At 39.8% G+C, this 20,196-nt stretch overlaps 1 protein-coding gene and 1 long non-coding RNA gene across 2 annotated transcripts; one reads left to right on the top strand and one right to left on the bottom strand.

The window, feature by feature from the left end:
- Positions 1 to 347: 347 nt before the first annotated feature.
- On the bottom strand, positions 348 to 19,178 carry FKBP6 (FKBP prolyl isomerase family member 6 (inactive)). The gene is made up of 9 exons (XM_034421058.3): positions 18,913 to 19,178; positions 16,747 to 16,861; positions 12,311 to 12,400; positions 11,818 to 12,020; positions 9,284 to 9,403; positions 7,016 to 7,210; positions 5,911 to 6,020; positions 4,350 to 4,441; positions 348 to 769 (listed from the first exon to the last, which is right to left on the bottom strand). Exons 1-9 carry the CDS (start codon positions 19,003 to 19,005, stop codon positions 744 to 746), a joined length of 1,044 nt encoding a protein of 347 aa, XP_034276949.1. The 5' UTR covers positions 19,006 to 19,178; the 3' UTR covers positions 348 to 743.
- On the top strand, positions 9,134 to 12,280 carry LOC148116975 (uncharacterized). The gene is made up of 3 exons (XR_015731614.1): positions 9,134 to 9,331; positions 11,211 to 11,471; positions 12,097 to 12,280. It is a non-coding gene; the product is annotated as an uncharacterized LOC148116975 (long non-coding RNA).
- Positions 19,179 to 20,196: the final 1,018 nt, after the last annotated feature.

Here is a 20,196-nt window from a genome sequence, read left to right as displayed (position 1 = left end):
TGCAATATTGCATTCTAACCACCGTGCCACCAAGGCTAATGTACGAGTTCATGTCAGTCACCAAGCTTGAATATCTAGAAAAATCTGTGATGTTATATACTATTAAATTTTATGTATTATATTTCTAACATGCCCCATTCTAGGCAGCTTCACAAAAACAATAATAAATAATATCCCTCTATCCATCCTATAGAATAGCAACTGTTAATAATCAATTATTGACATACCACTTCAAGCCCTAGGCAAAAACCCTTAAACTCTTTTTGTAAGGCAAAAATAAGAGTCTTTGTATTGCTATGCTTTGTATCAAAAGAATTTGGGTAATGAATAGACACCAAACATGCTGGAACTTTTTCTCAAGACATATTTATTTTTCTAACTCATGAATATCACTCTTTAAGAGCATTCTCAAACAATCATAAAACATAATTCTTTCAAATTTACATCCTCCTAAGGAACCTAATCCTATAAGACAGGAAATTATAGGAAAAATAAATTTCTCTCCAAGTAATCACTTATCAATATGTTTCAATGGAGACAGAGTTCCTTTTATAATGGGTCTTCTTTTCAACATAATGTCACTAATAAGAGTATCCCTTATACAAACATGGTGCTTATTTGCATATAAAACCATGTAGTTCACATTGTTTTGAATATTTCAAATGAAGTATAGTTCTTCCATATATTGAAAAAAAAGATGCACATCATAAATAAAATGAAATGGTTTTCCTTCTGTCTTAAGTTCAGTTTTCTTCTGCACAGCCAGATTCTGAAATTACCAACATATAATGACTTAATCTCAGTGAATTAATTTTGTTGTCAAACTGTAAAAATTATATTTTATAACGATCGTGTTTTATAAATTTTATAAATTAATAAGTTATCAAGACCCCATGCCTTTAAATCACTGCATTGAAGGTCTAATTATATTTTTATTTTGAAGGAAAGGAAAGGAACTAGATGAGACAATCAAACAATGAATAGTATAGTTAATACTCTATTATACTGTACCCAATCAGGGAAAGGGTGCAAGGTTAAAACAGTCTGGAAACGAGCATGCAAGTTACATGGAAGGCTATTCCTACTTCTGCCCTCTTACTGATCCCTATATCTGCATTTATAAACAAATGCCTTTGTCATTTCTTACTATCTTTCCAGTACTAGACAGATAAAATTATGAAGGAAATCACTCCTCTTCCTCCTAAATATATCATGGTGGCAAATAAGCCTAAATCAACGCTTTCCTTCCATCCACTGAAAAGGAGCAAAGAAATATGCAAACATGTTATTATGCAGTTATTATTATAACATGCAGTTATTATTTTTTTTGCAACTCCTGGGGAAGTTGAATAAGCAAATCGTTATTCTTTTTCTTCCCCCTGCATCTCCCCTTACTTGAAATCTCACCCATTAATACATGAGGTACATAGAGTAGCAGAATATTTTAGAGGGAGAGGACAGATGAGGGCCAACCTTCAGGGGCCCAATCCTTGCTGCAAAAAAGAAAGGCATCAAGGCAGAATGTGAAGATTGCAATTACTTCCACAAGCTGTTTCAATGTCTTTTGTTTGCTCTCTCAACCCAGCAAGAAAAAGTTCAGACTTTTCTGAGTTGCCTATAGATAGAACTCAATAACAACTGGAAAGATGAAGTGATGGTTGCACCTTTTATGGCCAGTCTCATATTACACTACAAGAAAAAGAAGAGTAAGCAGACAGCAATGACTGTTCATATTACACCTCTATAGGCATAATTGTCAGTCCAAATTTCTTTCACATGATACCCAGGAGAGTAAGAGGGGAAAAAAGTTTGCACACTTTTTTGTGCTCATCCAGGTGGCAAACATCAGGGGTAACATAATGGAGAGGTTCAGAAGATGTTTTGGCTTGTCTCTCAGTTTTCATGCTTCATTTTCAACCTTTACTTATTAAATAGGCAAATGTGTACCTTTAATTTTGTGAGAAGGAAAAATGGGCAAGAGAGTAGGTTGGGTGTTGTCCTACGGAATAAGTGGTCTTTATTCCATGTTCCTGAATAAACTGCTTTTTAAACTTAAAGGACTATAGGGTTGCAGCAGGGGTGAAATCTAAAAATTTTTGCTACCGGTTCTGTGGGCATGGCTTAATTAGTGGGCGTGGCTTGGTGGTAAGGTGACTGGGTGGACGTGGCCAAGTCAATGTCACTTCTTTGCCCTTTTTTAACCTACAAAACACAACACAACACAACTGGCTCACCCACAATGTAAAAGCAGCTGTGCTAGACCCAAAATGGCCCCTGCAACAAGCAGGAACCTCACCCAGCCACAAAAAGCCCAAAAAAACAACTTTCACACTTTACACACACACAACACAACACAACTGACTCACCCACAATGTAAAAGCAGCTGTGCTAGACCCAAAATGGCCCCTGCAACAAGCAGGAACCTCACCCAGCCACAAAAAGCCCAAAAAAACAACTTTCACACTTTACACACACAAAATTCCACATACAGCTTTGTGAGATTTTGTGTGTTTATGTAGAGTGAAACACTACAGAAACACACTAAATCTCAGAAAGTTGCACAAATATTATTTTATTTTAATTTATTTTTATATTTATATAAAAGCAGCTAAATTTAAAACTTCCTAAACTTTAAATGGCTAGGTCTAAAAAAAGAACAACTAAAAAAAACCCCAATTAACTATTTTTTTAAAGCTCCCAAAGGGGGAAAAAACTTACCCAATAGAACAAGGGTCTCCAACCTTGGCAACTTTAAGACTTGTGGACTTCAACTCCCAGAATTCCTCAGCCAGCTTTGCTGGGAGTTGAAGTCCACAAGTCTTTAAGTTGCAGATAGAGCTTCTCACCGATGAGCTTGATTGCAGGCAGGGAGATTCAGTTGCTTGCTGATGCAATGGATTGCATTGCGACCAGCAGCTAAGGTAAGCAAGGTGGAGGCGGAGGGGGGGGGGAGAAAAAAAGAAACTTTTTTTTCTTTTAAATGGGTCTGACAATCCAAGCTGAGTTGCCTGATTAGCAGGCAACTCAGCTGGGATCGTCAGAGCTTGGCTGGTCAGAGCTTGGTTCCTCAGAGCCATTTTAAAGAAAAAAAAAGGCTCTGATGATCGCGCGGCTCAGCTGGGCATGGGGGGCAGGGGCAGGGATTTTTGCTACCAGTTCTCCAAACTGCCCGCCGCCATTGCTACCTACTCGCCCGAGCTGGTCCAAACCAGGAGCATTTCATCCCTGGGTTGCAGTCTTCCCTCAAATACTGTTTTATTTTGTCTTTGAGATCCAGTTCAATTTACCCTTAGTCTACTTAGCACTAGTTTGTTCACAGTTCTTTAGCTGGATGACGGTTCTCCAAATATCTAAGAAATGCAAACCAAATGCATTGTTGCATACTTGATACAAAACTACTCATGTAGCATTTGCCATTTCCATAGGAAAAAAAAGCTGAAATGTATGACCTCAATTTTCATTTCCTTCAAAATGTTATGTGCTGGGACTTTTAAATGAAGTTGAATTTCAATATTGAAACCTTGTCATTTCATTTGAATGGTTCAAATTTAAAGCCTTCTTTACATTTAACTGATTAAAAAGAAAATACCATGGAAGAAAACCTGCATCCATTCTGAGAATCATTTGATCAATTCATCTCTTTCATTCCCACTCAGCAATTGCACAATCAAAAAGGATCTCCAGGATATGGATGAGCTGGTTTCCACAAAATTACTAGGAGTCAAGCTCAAATGCAAAACATTATTTTACTTAGACAACAAACCTCTACATAAAAAAGATTAGCACTATCTTGCCCTCTCTCCAAAACTCACTATCAAATTTAAATAGAGAACTTAGGTGTTAGAATTATTGCGTAAACTGTCACAAACAGTTAAAAAACAGTTATCAAAATTTTCATACTAAGGTCAGTGACTGACCAGTATGCCTAACCTAGTCTACAAGCTTAGTCTATAGTGGGATTTAGTTATAGAAAACTATGGAAATGGCCATGGCTAATATTACTACCCAGCAAGAATGTACAGCTGCCAATTATCCCAGATATTTGAGGAAACTATAAAAAATTAAAGTATCGTTGGACTCTTATGTAGGGGTGATTAACACTTCAGCCATTTAAATAGAATGGCAGGTGGTGGGATAGGGATTTGATAGCAAAGCAACATTTATGCCTAATAGCTGAATAACTGCAGAGTAAATGAAGGTCATGCTCTTGTCAAGGAGCAAGACACTGTCTGATCTATGCAATTGTCATGCATAAACAGGTGTGTGTATGCATAAGAGAGTAAGTCTTCAAGATACAGCGCAAATCACATGAAGACCAATATCTCCAACTCTCCAAGCAATCTTATTACCTTCCAAGTTTGCTTTTGATGAATGAGAATTCAGTGGAGCAAACATCTTACAGCACATCTCCTTCTCTTTCTCCATGTAATCTCTGTAACAGCTGCAAGTTAAAGCAAATGGTTTCAGCACTGGAGTGCCATCAATTTGTTTTTAAAAAGCAGACATTTTAAAACAAGTCTAAACATACAACTGTTTACTCTGGAACTAGAGAACTCTGTGAGCGTGGCTAATAACATCAAGAACTGCAACTTGTCAGGTTTTGCACTTAGTTTAATGAACCTTAAAATCAGACTGACTATAATGCAATACTGATCAGGAGTCACAACAGAGCTTTCCAGCTGAATATAATGAACATCATTTAATGAAATTTAGTATGTTATTGTTATCATTTATATTAGCTTTCTTGTTTATATCAATTAAAGTTAATTTTAATAATTTAACAGCTGAATATGTTGTGCATCATTTAATTTGTAATAAACCCATTTCTAATGGCCAATAAAATGATCGCTTGATAAATGATGGTTTAAAAGCATGAAATCCAGAAGACACTCAACATTTGTAAAGCAGAAGCAAAATATTTGCTAAACAAAGAAGCCAGTTGTGTCAAAAGCCAACCAAAACCATGCCTGTTCTCTTGTGAGTAGGTTTGCAAATATCTTTAGCTGAAAGAACCAGTGAAATTCTTCTTCTAGCATTCTGTTGAAAGGCTAGAAAAATAGTTAGCATTAAAGTGTCCTGTCTAGGATTAGGGGGAAAATGGATTTTAGTCTGTCCAAATAAAGGCATTTTTCCAGTTGTATGTTAAGCAGAAAAAAAACAAAAACAAGTGAACCTGCACTTAGCAAAGAAAGAGAGGGAAATCATCTAAAGAAACAAATAGGGCGCTTCAGAGGGATGTGGAAACTTTCCCACATCCTAATAGTGTTTCCAAGTGCTGGACAACTGAAACAGATTTTTTATTGGCATTTGATCAATGTTTAAACAGGCTTCACCATCTCAAAAGATTTAATCTACAAGTAGTCCTCATTTAACAACTGGTCACTTAATGACCATTTGAAATTATGATGTCCTCCCCAGAATAACTTACGATCTTGATTCAAAGTTCTGATGGCCACACAATCCCTCTGCAGTCATGTGATCACATTTTAGGTGCTCAGTAACTAGCTCACATTTATGGTCATTTGCAGGGCCCGGCTTGTGACTATAATTTTCAGCATTTTTTTTTGCTGGTTTCCAGCAAAAATGTTCATTGGTAAAAAAGGGTTTGCTTCACAACCATTACAAAAAGGCCATAAAATTGGGCATGGTGAATTGTTTAACTACTGCCACAACTTATGACTGTAACTATGGGTTCACTTACGGTTGTAAATTGTACTTTGTAGCAAACTAGTGCTATTTCTCCCTATTTGGTATGCTCACTTATTCAGTCCAAAATAGTTTAATCATTAGCAGTATATTGAGGATTGAATAGCTACAGGGAATAAATTTGAACCATTACCATGAATCTAACTGGTAAGTGAATGAGTATCCAATTCAGCTAATATAGCAGTCAAGTAAGTGCTCTATCACCTGGCCAGCTTTTTCAACTCATTGTTAATATCTTGGTTGAAGGGCTGTTCTTTCTGAGCTTTGACCAGAAACTCTCGGGCTCTCTCATACTCCGTCAAGTAAAGGCATGCCTGGAAATTAAGAATACAGAATGCACATAAGTTGCAATTGCAGTTTGATCACTTCTCTTGAAGAGTAAAACAAGGTGAAGGATTTTCCTTTTTTGCCAGGTTCACATAGCAAGCTGGAATTATTTGCAATTCTGCCTTATTGATTGTAAGCAAGAAGTCTTGCACGCAATGATAAGTTCATACAATGGACACTTTAGGACTATTATTCACATCAGTTTTGAGAGCATGTTGCAGACACAAGAAGAATGACAGCTAGGCAGTGTGGGGAAGGGGAACTTATCATAAAATAGTACATAGCCAGACACAATGCAACGATCTGTCAAAGTCAAATTGGTGAGATTATTTCCTTCCACCCCCTCTAGCCTATAAAACTTTCTTCGAACCATTTGTTTACCTATGTCAAATAGGATACATTTACAAGCAAAGCACAGATCTGCACTCACTTAGCATCCATGGTCTCCATATTAGTACCCATTTTTAAAAGATGGGTTTAACATTGTGTAAATCTATCTATTGTGGTTTATAAATCATGGTTCATGATTTAACTGGTTGTGCATTCCCAGAAACTGTATTTAAGTAAGAATTATTTTAATAAACTTGGATTATAATGATATGTAATTTAAATCATTGCCTAACTACTTTTTTTTTGTTTCCTGTCAAAGATGTTAACTATATTAGAAACAGAAAAGCAAAGATGTTTCTGTTTAAGAAAAGCAAAGTAGAAGTAATTAGACATCACATACTAGAATGTAATCTGTAAAGAATAAAGTAGATTCTCCATAAAACTGTTTTACTGTTAAAATTATTTACTTTAAATCTCTTCATATATTGATAGCATTCACTGACACTGCCTAAGTATCCAGTGGTGGGTTGCCCCCGGTTCGCACTGGTTCTATAGAACCGGTAGTAAAACTGGTGGGAGGCTCCGACATCATCAAAATGCTTCTGCGCATTTGCAAGATATGCAAAATGGGGGAAAAAACCACCCTCCATACCTGGCCACATCTGAAGAGGGCTTTAGCATTCTTTTTATCTAACTCTAAGGCTTTTTCGCCATAGGCTAGGGCTCGATCTGGACGTTCCAACTTCAAGCAAACAAAAGATAAATTCAGGAAGACCAGAAGCCTGGCAGCATCAACTTTGTCTTTTTCAGTCTCCTTGGCGCATATGCGATTGAGTACTGAAGAGGCCTGGTTGAGTAGAAATAAAACAATAAACAATAAACTTACATCAGAGAAAAGATCTGTGATAGAGAATTGCTGGAAATGCTCGTTAGACAAATGTACTGACTGCCATATGTGTTGGGTAGCATGGATGCTGACTTGAGACACAATTCAAATAAATGTTTATGTATTATTTATTAAGGATTTTATCTTACCTTCTATTAAGGAGCCCAAGAGGATCCCACTATTTTTTTCTCACAACCACTCCATCAGGTTGGTTGGGCACAGAAAGAATGAATGGTCCAATCACCCAGTGGGCTTCTACACTAGAACTAGAGTTCTTTTCAACCATCTTAACTATATTACACAGGCTTTTTTAAATGATAATGTTCTTGTTTCTTCTGTCTAGCTGTCCCCCAATCTTACTAACTTCCAGAAAAAGACTTTGGAACATTCACAAGTAGTCAAACAAAAACCATTTTTTTTAGATTCTAGACAATGTTACCAATATTTAAGAAATAATGACTCCAATTAATGTGATTTTTCACAGAGTTTTGTATTTCTAAAAGACCATGACAGAACCATATTAACTGCAAGATAACATATATTTGAGCCACTTATTTAATTATTTTAAATTTTATCATTGTTTTGTCTGTGTTTTTAAATAGGCTGTACACCGCCCTGAGTCCTTCGGGAGAAGGGCGGTATAGAAATAAAATTATTATTATTATTATTATTATTATTATTATTATTATTATTATTATTATTATTATTATTATTATATATAAAGTCTGATATGTTTTTTTTATTAGAACTTCCAGAAAACAGCATTTTCTAGAGCGTATATAGAATCACTGAGCTAGAAGCAACCTTGCAGGTCTTCTAGCTCAAACCCCCCCTCCCCTGCTTATTGTTCTAAAATTGCTTTTCTTGAAGACCTTCAGCAAAGGAGTACCCATAACTTTGGGAGGCAAGCTGTTTCACTATTTACCATATTTTTTGGACTATAAGATGCACCAGTGTATAAGACGCACCAAGATTTCAAAGAGGTAAAGTAAGAAAAAAAATGTTTTTGCCCTCCCTGGCCCTCAGAAGCACTCTGCAGGCCTCCCAAACCCTCTGTGTGCCCAGTTTTTTGCAAAAACAGGCGAAAAATGGGCTGTTTTTTGCCCGTTTTAGCGAAAAATGAGGCACGCATAGGGTTTGGGAGGCCTGCAGAGTACTCCTGGGGGCTGGGGGAGGGGAAAAAAACTCCATTTTTGAAAAAAAACGGGCGAAAAACAGGCCTATTTTTCAGAAAAATGGAATGAGTGGGGTGGGACTTCAGGAGGCCAAAAATGGTTGTATTCGGTGTATAAGACACACCAACATTTCCACCCTCTTTTAGGGGGGGAAAAGGTACATCTTATACTCTGAAAAATATGGTAATTGTTCTTACTGTCAGGAAAGTTCTCCTTAGTTCCAGATTGGATCTCTCTTTAATGAGCTTCCACCCATTGATTCAAATCCTGCCCTCAGGTGCTTTGGATAAGTTGACCCCTTCCTCCTGGGACTGCCCCTCAAATACTGTAAGACAACTATCGTGTTACCCCTGAGCCTTCTCTTAGTTAGAGTAAACATGCCTAGTTCCCTTAACTGTTTCATCATACTGTTTAGCCTCTAGACCAGGTATGTCAAACTCGCGTTGTCATGGCAGCGTCAAGTGACGCATTGTGACTTTTTCCCCCTTTGCTAAAACAGGCGTGGGCATGGCCAGCGTGTGACACATCCGGTCCATGGGCCGTGAGTTTGACAGCCCTGCTCTAGACCCTTTATCATCTTTGTTGCTACTCTCTGCACTCTTCCTAGAGTCTCGGTATCTTTTTTGTATCATGGCAACCAGAACGCAGTATTCCAAATGTGGCCTCACTTGTGCTGCATAGAGTGGTGCCATCACTTCTTGTGATCTTGATGCTATCCCTCTACTGATGCAGCCTACGACTGCATAGGCTTAAAATTATTCACATTTCGGTGTGGATAGGAAGATTGTTGTGCTGGATACAATTTTAAATTTCTAGATGTAGTTTGTGATTCATTCCCTATTCCATGAATGCTACTTACCCGTTTGTACCTCTCCTTGGCATCCATGAAACGTGTCTGACGGAAGAGGTAATTGCCAAATTCACGTTCTGTTTCTGCTACCTTTATAATTTTCTCCAGTGGAAATCTATCCTGTTGCTCCTTTGCAGAGAAATAATAATCTAGTTAGAGAAACTAGTCCTAATAGTTATAAGTTTAAGCAAAAATGGTTATGCTGAAAACCTACACAAGTTAGTTCTTTAAAGCCCTAAATGACTTAAGACTGCCTCTCCTACTACAAATCTGCCCAATTTTTAGAGACCTTTTTAATTATTTTTCATTACCAGAATCTCAGTGATATTGTGGACATAAGAGAGGGTCTTGTCCAGACTATGGAATGCTCTCTACCAAGCAAGGTATATTTGGCCCATTCTTTCAACATTTAGGAAAATACAAAAAAATATCCTTTTTTGTTAAGGCATCATTGCTAACTGATTTGACTTGCATTAATTTGCCTTTTTTATTGTTTGACATTTATAAGTCAGAGTGTAAATTTAGTCATGAGTGATGACTAAATAAGGCTGGAAAGCACAACTATTTTAAGGGAAGAAAAAGCAAAAAACTACAGTAGGGGATAGAAGAAAATGTATAAATAAGCATATGCGATTTTATATCCTATAAACACGATATAAAAACGTAGATTAATTAGTAACATTCGCCTTAGAACAAGGGTTATCAAATTCGATTTCATTGAGGGCCACATCAGGATTGTGTTTGACCTCAGGGGACTGGGTGGGTCTGGCCGGGGCCAGCTCGACATCACTTGTGTCAGCTCAATGTCACTTGTTTTCGGCCGCAATGGCCTCCTGCAGCCCTCTGCCAACAAAAACAACGCTCGGAGGGGCCGCTTGCAAGCTCTGTTTTTGCTGGCAGAGGCAATGTGGGCCAGTCCTTTGTTGTTTCCAGGGTGGCCCCGCAGGCCAGATCTAAGCACCCTACAGTCCCCCCTCTTTTGGAATGGTCAGGTGCCTGCTTAGTGTCTTGTACACATTGAAAACAATGCGATCATGCCAGTTCAGGGCTGAGAGCCACAGGCTTGCTACGCAGGTTAAAGTACTCTCTTGAAATCTCTTCCTCTCCAATCTCTCCACTCTGCAAGGGGGGTGAGGATGTAGCCATCTTTCCTTTGCCTGACCCTTTTCTGCTGCTGGCGCATCTGCATTGCTCTTGATGTATATAAGAGCATACAGCTTACTCTCTTGAAATCTCTTCTCCAATCGATGTGCTATGAAGGAGTGGAGGGAAAGGCAAAGGAGATGGCCTACAGAAATCGCTTGCTTCCCTTCCTTACTAAGCATGCAGTCATAGACTTCATGACTACATTGCTTAGTGACAACCATCTTGGCAATCTCCACTGTCATCATTAAACAAGGACCATGTTGGTTCTTAAGTGAGGACCTCATGTGACTGCGGCATAGGAACAGGCACTGAAACTGCATTCCAGGCAAACAGGCCAGTGTGGGGATGGGTACTACAGAGTATGATATCCTCATACCATCTGGGAGCTCCTTGGGGGAAAAAAGCCAGAGAAACTTGCAACTTCCTGCTGGCTTCCTCCTTGACTTCACGTGAAGCCAGCAAGGAAGGTTACAAATAGTGATAATGTGACTGTACAACACTGCAACTGTTGTAATAACAAGTTGGATGCCAAGTGCTTGAATTGCCATCATGCAACGCCATGACGGTTGCAATTTCAAGGTCTGGTCACGAGTCTCCCTTGTTCTGTGCTGTTGTAATTTGAATGGTCACTGAATGAGTATTTGTAACCCAAGGAGTAATTGTAAAGGTCCATTTGGGGCAGTTCCATAAACGCAAAAGTTTGATCACTCAATAGCAATAGCAAAGCTAACATACATCAAGGATTGTCTGTGATTTAGTATTTATTTCCCATTAATCTGTTTCCCTCCAGCTACATTCCATACAGCTAAATGGAAAAGAAAAAATACAAGATTTGACACTATGTATGAAAGACTGATTGGGATTTTTGTTTCCTAGCTAGAAATAGGGGATAATTTTGTTTGGCTCATTTTTCTTCGTGTTATCAAAATCAACATTTTTCTTCATGAACAACATGGAAAGAACTTAGGATCAAACAAGAAAGCACTAAGTATGCATGAAAAGAAAACTGCCAAGATCCATCCATTCTTAGATTGAATGTAAGACCAACAAGGTAGTTGATTTTTATTAATAGGTCAGATGCACGGAAAGCTGCCTTGTCTTTAATTATTTTGGCCCTTCAACTGCTATGCCCAATTCTAATGCTTTCACTTTTCCTATAGTTGGAGATTGCAGAGAGCAATCTCCAACTTCAATAGCTCCTCAGTGGTAACATTTCTATTTAATTTAATTTATATGCTGTCCATCTCATGGTTTGAGGTGACGCTGAGCAGCTTACTTGTAAAAAATAGTTTCACAAGGACCACTGCTGTACAAATTATAGTTCAAAACCTCTAATTTCAGAAGATGTAATTGAATGGTACTAATACAGACTATTAGATATAAATTTGATAACTCACAGGAGGCAGGTCAAAGAACCTATCTGATTCTGCCGAGTCCAAAAAGTCCAAAAGCTCAACTTCAAACAAGACTGTGGAATTGGGGGGAATCAAAGGAGGGCAACCCAAAGTTCCAAAGGCATAATTTGGCTTGAAGAGAAATCTTGCCAACTCTCCTTTTCTCATTGTGAGTAATCCAACTTCCAAGCCCCTCAGAGTAATATCTAGGAAAGCAAAACAGAAAATCCTTATTTCCAGAATTTCCGTACTGTATTACTGTTTGTTTTGAACTGATTGCAGAAGAAAGAAGAATCACGCAGAAAATACAGAAATGGCAAAAGAGCATGTGGCAAACTGGTTTGTTCAGAGGAACAGGAAATCATTCAAGATGTGACAATGGAGATCACACTGAGGATAAAGAGTTATAATGCATTAGATCAGATATCTATATAAGCATTTACTGATTAAACTCAAATTATATTTATATCCACTAAGTCGTGTATCTTTCACTCACCTTCACCAAGTTTCATGAGTTTGGGGTTTTTCTTGAACCAATTTGTATCAAAGGGTCTGTCCGTGTGTTCTAAATACCCTGAAAATTTCACTGAAAAATATCAGAATCAGAATAAATGTCATTGAGAAACATTGAACATATTAATTTCATCGGCATAAATGTCCTTAGGAATAGTTTTGCTATGTGAAGTTTGTTGAGCTTGGCATTGTTTTAAATTCCTTAATCAAGGAACACATTATCGGTTACACTTTTTTTTTCCCTTTTGGAACACAGAATATGATGTTATACAAAATGCAGAAATATTAAAACAGGCAAAGAACCTAAAGACATAAAAAAGAGAAAAAACGCCTTTTATACTAACACACATTATACTTTTCCAAAACTTTATATTCTTGCAAACCATCTTGTTTCTACCATATCCACACACACTTCATATACTATGTCTTGTTCTTCAAACTTGACACCTTTTTTTGTTAATCTCACCAACTCCATCCAACCACAACTTTCTTGATCTTCCCCTTTCTTTATATTTGTTTTGTGATTTCAACCTCTGATTCTCTTTATATGACCAAACCACTTCAAAGTACCTGTTACTCTATTTTGTATTTCATTCACATCCATTCAGTACCCATTTATTCTTAACCTCACATCTGCAGTTTTTTCAACACACACTTTAATAAGTATCCATTCCCATTGCAGTCATCTTTTGTTTCTTCACATACTTATTTCCATATATGCATATAGGCAGAAACATGTATATACTGTCATTTTTACTTTATTCCACACACACATTCCTCCTAATGGACTATTCATTAATCAGTACCGTCCTATAAGCATTTGTTTGTTAAATTCTTCATCCATTTTTCCTCCTTTATTAAACATTTTACCAAGGGATACTAATTCATATTTTATTATAGTTTTTTTTATCATAGATTTATTATAGTTTTGGGTCATAGACTATATGAAATGGAATACTTATTTCCTTGTCAAGTACAATTACTGTATAGTATTTTAATTGTTTACCCTTCCTTTTTAACTTTATAAGTAACTCAAAGGAGCAAATATATGTAATACTACTTCCTCCTTCTATTTTCCTCACAACAACCCTATGAGGTGGATTAGGCTAAGAGAGAGTGACTGTCCCAAGTAACCAAGTATCCCAAGTAGCCTCAGCCCTGCCCGCACTGCTAGATGACCTGGCCGAATTGGCGTTTGAACTCCCCAACCTTCTGGTTGTGGAAGATTTCAATTTTCCATCGGCCAGGGAGACATCTGAGTCAGTCCGGGAGTTCATGGCCTCCATGACAGCCAGGGACCTAACTCAGGTTGTACAGGGCCCAACTCATAAGGGAGGATACACACTCGACCTGGTTTTTCTCTCTGAACAGTAGATAAATGATTGTGGTAGGGGAAACTTGTCAACCTATCCCCTATCATGGTCCGATCATTCCCTCCTCAGGCTGGACTTTCTCTCCGTCATCCCCCGCCGCTGGGAAGCGGAACCAGTGAGATTGTTCCACCCCAGGCACCTGATGGACCCAGAAGGGTTCCTGACGGAGCTTGGGCCTTTTCTTTATCCCATGATTCGTCTGAGGCCCTGGTCGCAGCCTGGGAACAGGCCGCGGTGGGGGCCTTGGATCGAATTGCGCCTTTGCGGCCTCTGACCCGACGCAAATCCCGGGTGGCTCCCTGGTTCACTGCGGAGCTCAGGGAAATGAAGCGTCGGAGAAGACGCCTGGAGGGCAGTTGGAGATCCTCCCGATCCGAATCTGACCGAACACAGTTAAAAACCCATATTAGGTCTTATCTTGTGGCAATGGAAGCGGCAAAGCACCAATATTTTGCCGCTCTCATTGCATCTGCAGAAAATCGCCCAGCCGCCCTGTTTAGAGTGGGATTGGCAGTTGTCAACGCTTCTTTGAGGGAAGGAGTCTTCCCCGCCACACTCAAAGAGGCGGTGGTTCGTCCCCTCCTCAAGAAGCCCACCCTGGATCCAGACTCCCTTAATAACTATTGTCCAGTCTCCAACCTTCGCTTTATAGCGAAGGTTGTTGAGTCTGTGGTGGCACAGCAGCTCCCGCAGTTCCTGGAGGAAACTGAGTACCTAGAGCCGTACCAATCGGGTTTCAGGCACAGTTACAGCACAGAAACGGCATTGGTCGCCCTAGTAAATTATCTCTGGCGGGCCAGGGATGGGGGTTGTTCCTCCATCCTGGTCCTTCTTGACCTCTCAGCGGCTTTCGATACCATCGACCATGGTATCTTACTGCAGTGACTCGGGGGGGTTGGGGGTGGGAGGCACCATTTTATGGTGGTTCTCCTCCTACCTCTCAGGCCGCTCGCAGTTTGTGTGGACGGGGAGAGAGAGATCCATGCCGAGGCCCCTCACGTGTGGGGTGCCTCAGGGGTCGGTTCTCTCTCCTCTGCTCTTTAAATCTACATGAAGCCGCTGGGTGAGATCATTTGTGGTTTCGGGGTGAGGTACCATCAATATGCTGATGACACTCAGCTTTACATCTCCACCCCGGATCTCCCTGGGGATGCCCTTTCTGTGATGTCCCGCTGCCTGGAAGCGGTGCGGGCCTGGAGGGGAAGAAACAGACTCAGACTCAACCCATCCAAGACCGAGTGGCTGTGGATACCAGCATCTCTTGATCTAGTGGCCCTGTCACTAGTGATGGGAGGGGAGATCCTTACTCCCTCAGAAAGGGTCCGCAATTTGGGGGTCCTCCTGGATTCACGGCTATCCCTAGATGATCATTTGACGGCCGTGACCAGGGGGGGCTTTGCACAGGTACGCCTTGTGCGCCAGTTGCGCCCTTTCCTAGATCGGGATACCCTTGCCACGGTCACTCATGCCCTTGTTACGTCTCGGTTGGACTACTGCAACGCCCTCCACATGGGGCTGCCCTTGGGATGCACCTGGAGACTACAGTTAGTCCAGAATGCGGCCGTGCGGGTTGTTACGGGGGCTTCTCGGTACTCCCATGTGACACCTCTCCTGTGCGAGCTGCACTGGCTGCCGCCAGTGCAGCTTCATTTCAAATGCCACCTTCATTTCAAATGCCACCTTCATTTCAAGGTGCTGGTGCTCACCTATAAAGCCCTACACGGCTTAGGCCTGGGGTATCTGCAGGATCATCTCCTGCCTTCCTCCCACTGTCCGGTGCGCTCACACAGAGCGGGCCTCCTCAGGATGCCGTCAGCCAGACAATGTCAGCTGGTGGCCCCCAGGGGGAGAGCATTCTCTGTGGGAGCGCCGACCCTCTGGAATGGGTTGCCCACCGGCCTCAGGACAGCCCCGGACCTCCTCTCCTTCCGCCGCGAATTGAAGACATGGCTTTTTCACCAGATGGGCTGAATCCGTAGGGGTGATTTCAAATAATTTCAATAATTTTTAATTGATTTTAACTTTAAACTGATTTTAAATTGTTTATGTAAGTCTTTGTTTTGTTTTGTAAGCCGCCCTGAGTCCTACGGGAGAAGGGCGGCATATAAATTACATAAATATATAAATAAAATAAATAAATAAACTCATCTGGCTTTCATGACTAAGGCAGGACTAGAACCAATAGTCTCCTGATTTCTAGGCTAGCACTTTAACGACCCTACCAAACTGGCTCTCAAACAGTAATCTTTGAAGCATTATTTTTCAGATCCATACTCTTCATTGCATCATGCAATCTAATGTTTGCTGTAGATCATTCTTGGTCCCAGCTGATAACACACCATTATCACAAGCACTCCTTATATAACTACAAATCTGTAAATAACTAAGAACATATCTTTGCCTACTTTCTACTCAACATGAAATCATTTACTAAGCATTCTTTTATTGTTCCTGTATGATTTACTTACCTTATATATTGTTATCACATTCAAAATAGTCCATAATGAATAGTATTAGCTTTATTATACACTTACATTAATTCAATAAACTTTTCTTCACACATTCTTGCTGAGCAATTAAAAATCTGGACTGCATGCAAGTCACACCTCAATTTGGCTTGTTATCACTTCTCATACTATTTCAGTCTGACGGCTGCTAAACACCTTCTCAAACACATTTGATAAATTAACCCCCCTATAATGTTCTCTACAAAGGCACATATACTTTAATATTATTAGCTTACCTATACTGTTACACAGGTGCTATGTGAGTATTCTGGCAAATTTTTTTTACTATTTGAATAAAGCACAGTGCAGCCATCAGAACCTCTTAGAAGCATAAGAATATAATTAATGAAGATCATTTGCCTAATTTTTCAGAACAAATGGTACAAATATTAATTTAGAAACAAGATCCATTTGCTAATTAATCTGATCTTTTAATTTTTCCTTCTCTAGCTCTTAATTAAATAAGGAAAAATAGATACCATATAATATCAATATTCGATAGACCCTAAAACCACAACAAATCAATGCAACTACTTTACCTAATACTGATGAATCAGGAGGGACTGTCTCACCAGAGCCATCTCGGATTATTTCTTTCAACACTCCTCTGTCACCAGTAATATTCTGCATACGGTGACCCAACCACTGGTAAGACTTGGAACAATGAACATAAGAATATGCCAAGCATAATATTAATCTCTTTTGCAAAACCAAATCCATCCTGAAAGAGCTTTGCATGATTGTTAGCCTTTAATGAACTTACTAATAAAGTGAACTTAATAAAATATTTGCTAAATGTTTTACCTTTGGATAAGCTGTTTGAAGGTACTTAAAATATCAGAATACACTGTAAATACCGATTGTTTAGTGTATTTATTACTATATAATCCCTACTTTCTTGAATTGAGAATTGAGGTTTATAACCCTTTTGATTGATGCAACAGACTGCTTTTAGAATGCTTTAAATTCCTATTAATTTAATCTCTTATTCATGGTAATTAAACCTATTTTACTTTTTGAGCCAATCATGTAAAATTTTATCATTGCTACACTGTATATTTTGCACTTGGCTTAAATAGTAAATTACAGTAAAACTACTTATTTAAATTATCAAGAAGCATAACCAGAAAGTTGAAAGAGTTTACATATTTTGATATAAAGCACATTCACTTGAATTTGGGCGAAGGAAGGAAAAACATTGGCCAACTCATATATTAGCTTTAATGTCATTCGTTCAGTTTTTGCTTAGGAGGCAAGAGAGTCCACTAAGTATGGTTTGTAAATTTTGGTTATGAATTAGTACTACAGTATTGGGGAACTCTAGGCATTTTAATATGTAAAAAAAACCCCATGCATTCTGAAACACTCCCAGAAACCAATTTTACGTGCCCATAGATATTTGGTGTGAGATAAATCAGATAAAATAATTTAAGAGCAAAGAAGGACCAGCAAAACATCAGAAGGTCCCAAGATTCAATCCTAGGAGTTCCCCCAAAATGATGTGACCTGAGATAAATCTACCAGTTTTGGGCCATAAAAACAACAACAAAAACCCGCTTCAAAGCCAGCTAGCAAGTTGTATATAGCAGGGGTCTCCAACCTTGGCAACTTTAAGCCTGGGGGACTTTAACTCCCAGAATTCCCCAGCCATGGTTTGTAAATTTTGGTTATGAATTAGTACTACAGTATTGGGGAACTCTAGGCATTTTAATATGTGAAAAAAACCATGCATTCTGAAACACTCCCAGAAACCAATTTTACGTGCCCATAGATATTTGGTGTGAGATAAATCAGATAAAATAATTTAAGAGCAAAGAAGGACCAGCAAAACATCAGAAGGTCCCAAGATTCAATCCTAGGAGTTCCCCCAAAATGATGTGACCTGAGATAAATCTACCAGTTTTGGGCCATAAAAACAACAACAAAAACCCGCTTCAAAGCCAGCTAGCAAGTTGTATATAGCAGGGGTCTCCAACCTTGGCAACTTTAAGCCTGGGGGACTTTAACTCCCAGAATTCCCCAGCCATGGTTTGTAAATTTTGGTTATGAATTAGTACTACAGTATTGGGGAACTCTAGGCATTTTAATATGTGAAAAAAACCATGCATTCTGAAACAGTCCAAGAAACCAATTTTACATGCCCATAGATATTTGGTGTGAGATAAGTCAGATAAAATAATTTAAGAGCAAAGAAGGACCAGCAAAACATCAGAATGTCCCAGGATTCAATCCCAGGAGTTCCCCCCAAAATGATGTGACTTGAGATAAATCTACCAGATTTGGGCCATAAAACAAAACAAAACAACCACTTCAAGGCCAGCTAGTGAGTTGTATATAGCAGGGGTCTCCAACCATGGCAACTTTAAGCCTGGAGGACTTCAATTCCCAGAATTCCCCAGCCAGCTCTGCTGGCTGGGGAATTCTGGGAGTTGAAGTCCTGCAGGCTTAAAGTTGCCATGGTTGGAGACCCCTACTATATAGGTATAGTAGCCTGACACGAAGCAACATCGAAAGCTATCGGGATCCATTTTCCAAATCACTTTTAATGGGCCTCCATCCCCGTCAAAGCAGAACTGAGTGGTCAGCATAAGCCGCCCTTCTTCCTTCGCGACTTCATCGAAACGCGCGAGCCGCGAGGGTGGCGCCAGTATATTGAAGAAAGGTGCCGGAGGAAGACACCAAGAAGCCTCTTTCCTTCGCCTCACCCCGAAATTTCCCACCCCGGTGCCGTCTTCTCCTCCTCGCAGGCTGCTCCCATTATCCTGCCAGCGTCGCTCGCCGCTTCGCCTCATTTCCATGCCTTTCCAAAGCAAGCAGTTGGAGCAATGGGTCTCCCTGAGGCCTGCCCCCCCCCCAACCCCTTTCCCGCCTTAACCGCCAGAGCAAATGGGAAGGCGTCCCCTCCGAATACTTTGCAGCCCTCGATCAATCGGAACAGTCGAGGTCTCGGGCCACCCACCGGCGCTGTCTTACAAGCGCAGCTGCGTGGCCGCTTGCTTTTTACTTTGAGGGCTTGCCTGTAATTGTGGGTAGTAGCTGTTGTATCCTGCAAACTGCAGGATACTTTGCAACAATTAACTGTCAGACCCGGCTCCTTCTTGTATGTAAAGGTCCTGTTTATCTCATAGTCCGGTCAGAGGGACGTCTGGAGAGTTTAATGCGTTGAAATACGAGCAGAAAAGGGGCTGCCACAAAGAAGGAGTCAAGCTATTCTCCAAAGCACCTGAGGGCAGGACAAGAAGCAATGGGTGGAAACTAATCAAGGAGAGAAGCAACTTAGAACTAAAGAGAATTTTCCTGACAGAACAATTAATTAGTGGAACAACTCGCCTCCAGAAGTTGTGAATGCTCCAACACTGGAAGTTTTTAAGAAGAGATTGGATAACCATTTGTCTCAAATGGTGTAAGGTTTCCTGCCTGAGCAGGGGGTTGGACTAGAAGACCTCCAAGGTCCCTTCCAACTCTGTTATTCTATTCTAGAAAACTGCAAGATGAAACTATGTGAAGAGTGAAGAGCTGAGGGCTTATATCATCTTTGTAAACTTCAGGGAAGAGCAGGATAAAATAAAAATAAAAGGGGACGTGATTGTCATAATACTCTAATCTTTTTTTGATCTTGGATATGTAGTTTAATGATTGTGCATGCAAAACACTCTTAACTAGGTTAGTTACACACCCAAAGTGCAACGTGCAAAACACAAACTTAGTTGTTTAGCGTGTTTCGTTTATGGCACCACTGTATTAACTGGGTTGTGAATAGAATAACACTTAGAATTATATATCACTTTACAGCCTTCTCTAAGTGGTTTTCAGAGTCAGCCTATTGCCCCCAACAATTTGAGGCCTCATTTTACCGACTTTGGAAGGATGGAAGGCTGAGTCAACCTGGAGCCGGTCTGAATCAAACTTCTAAAGTGAACAGTGAGTTAGCCCTGCAGTACTGCATTCTAACCACTTCGCCACCATGGCTCTTTAATGCAGCCAGTGTC

This window comes from Pantherophis guttatus, chromosome 1 (genome assembly GCF_059756535.1).
Source record: "Pantherophis guttatus breed Tessera chromosome 1, ASM5975653v1, whole genome shotgun sequence".
NCBI lineage: Eukaryota > Metazoa > Chordata > Lepidosauria > Squamata > Colubridae > Pantherophis > Pantherophis guttatus.
Note: the sequence above shows the minus strand (reverse complement) of the source record. Positions and strands in the feature narration are given on the sequence as shown.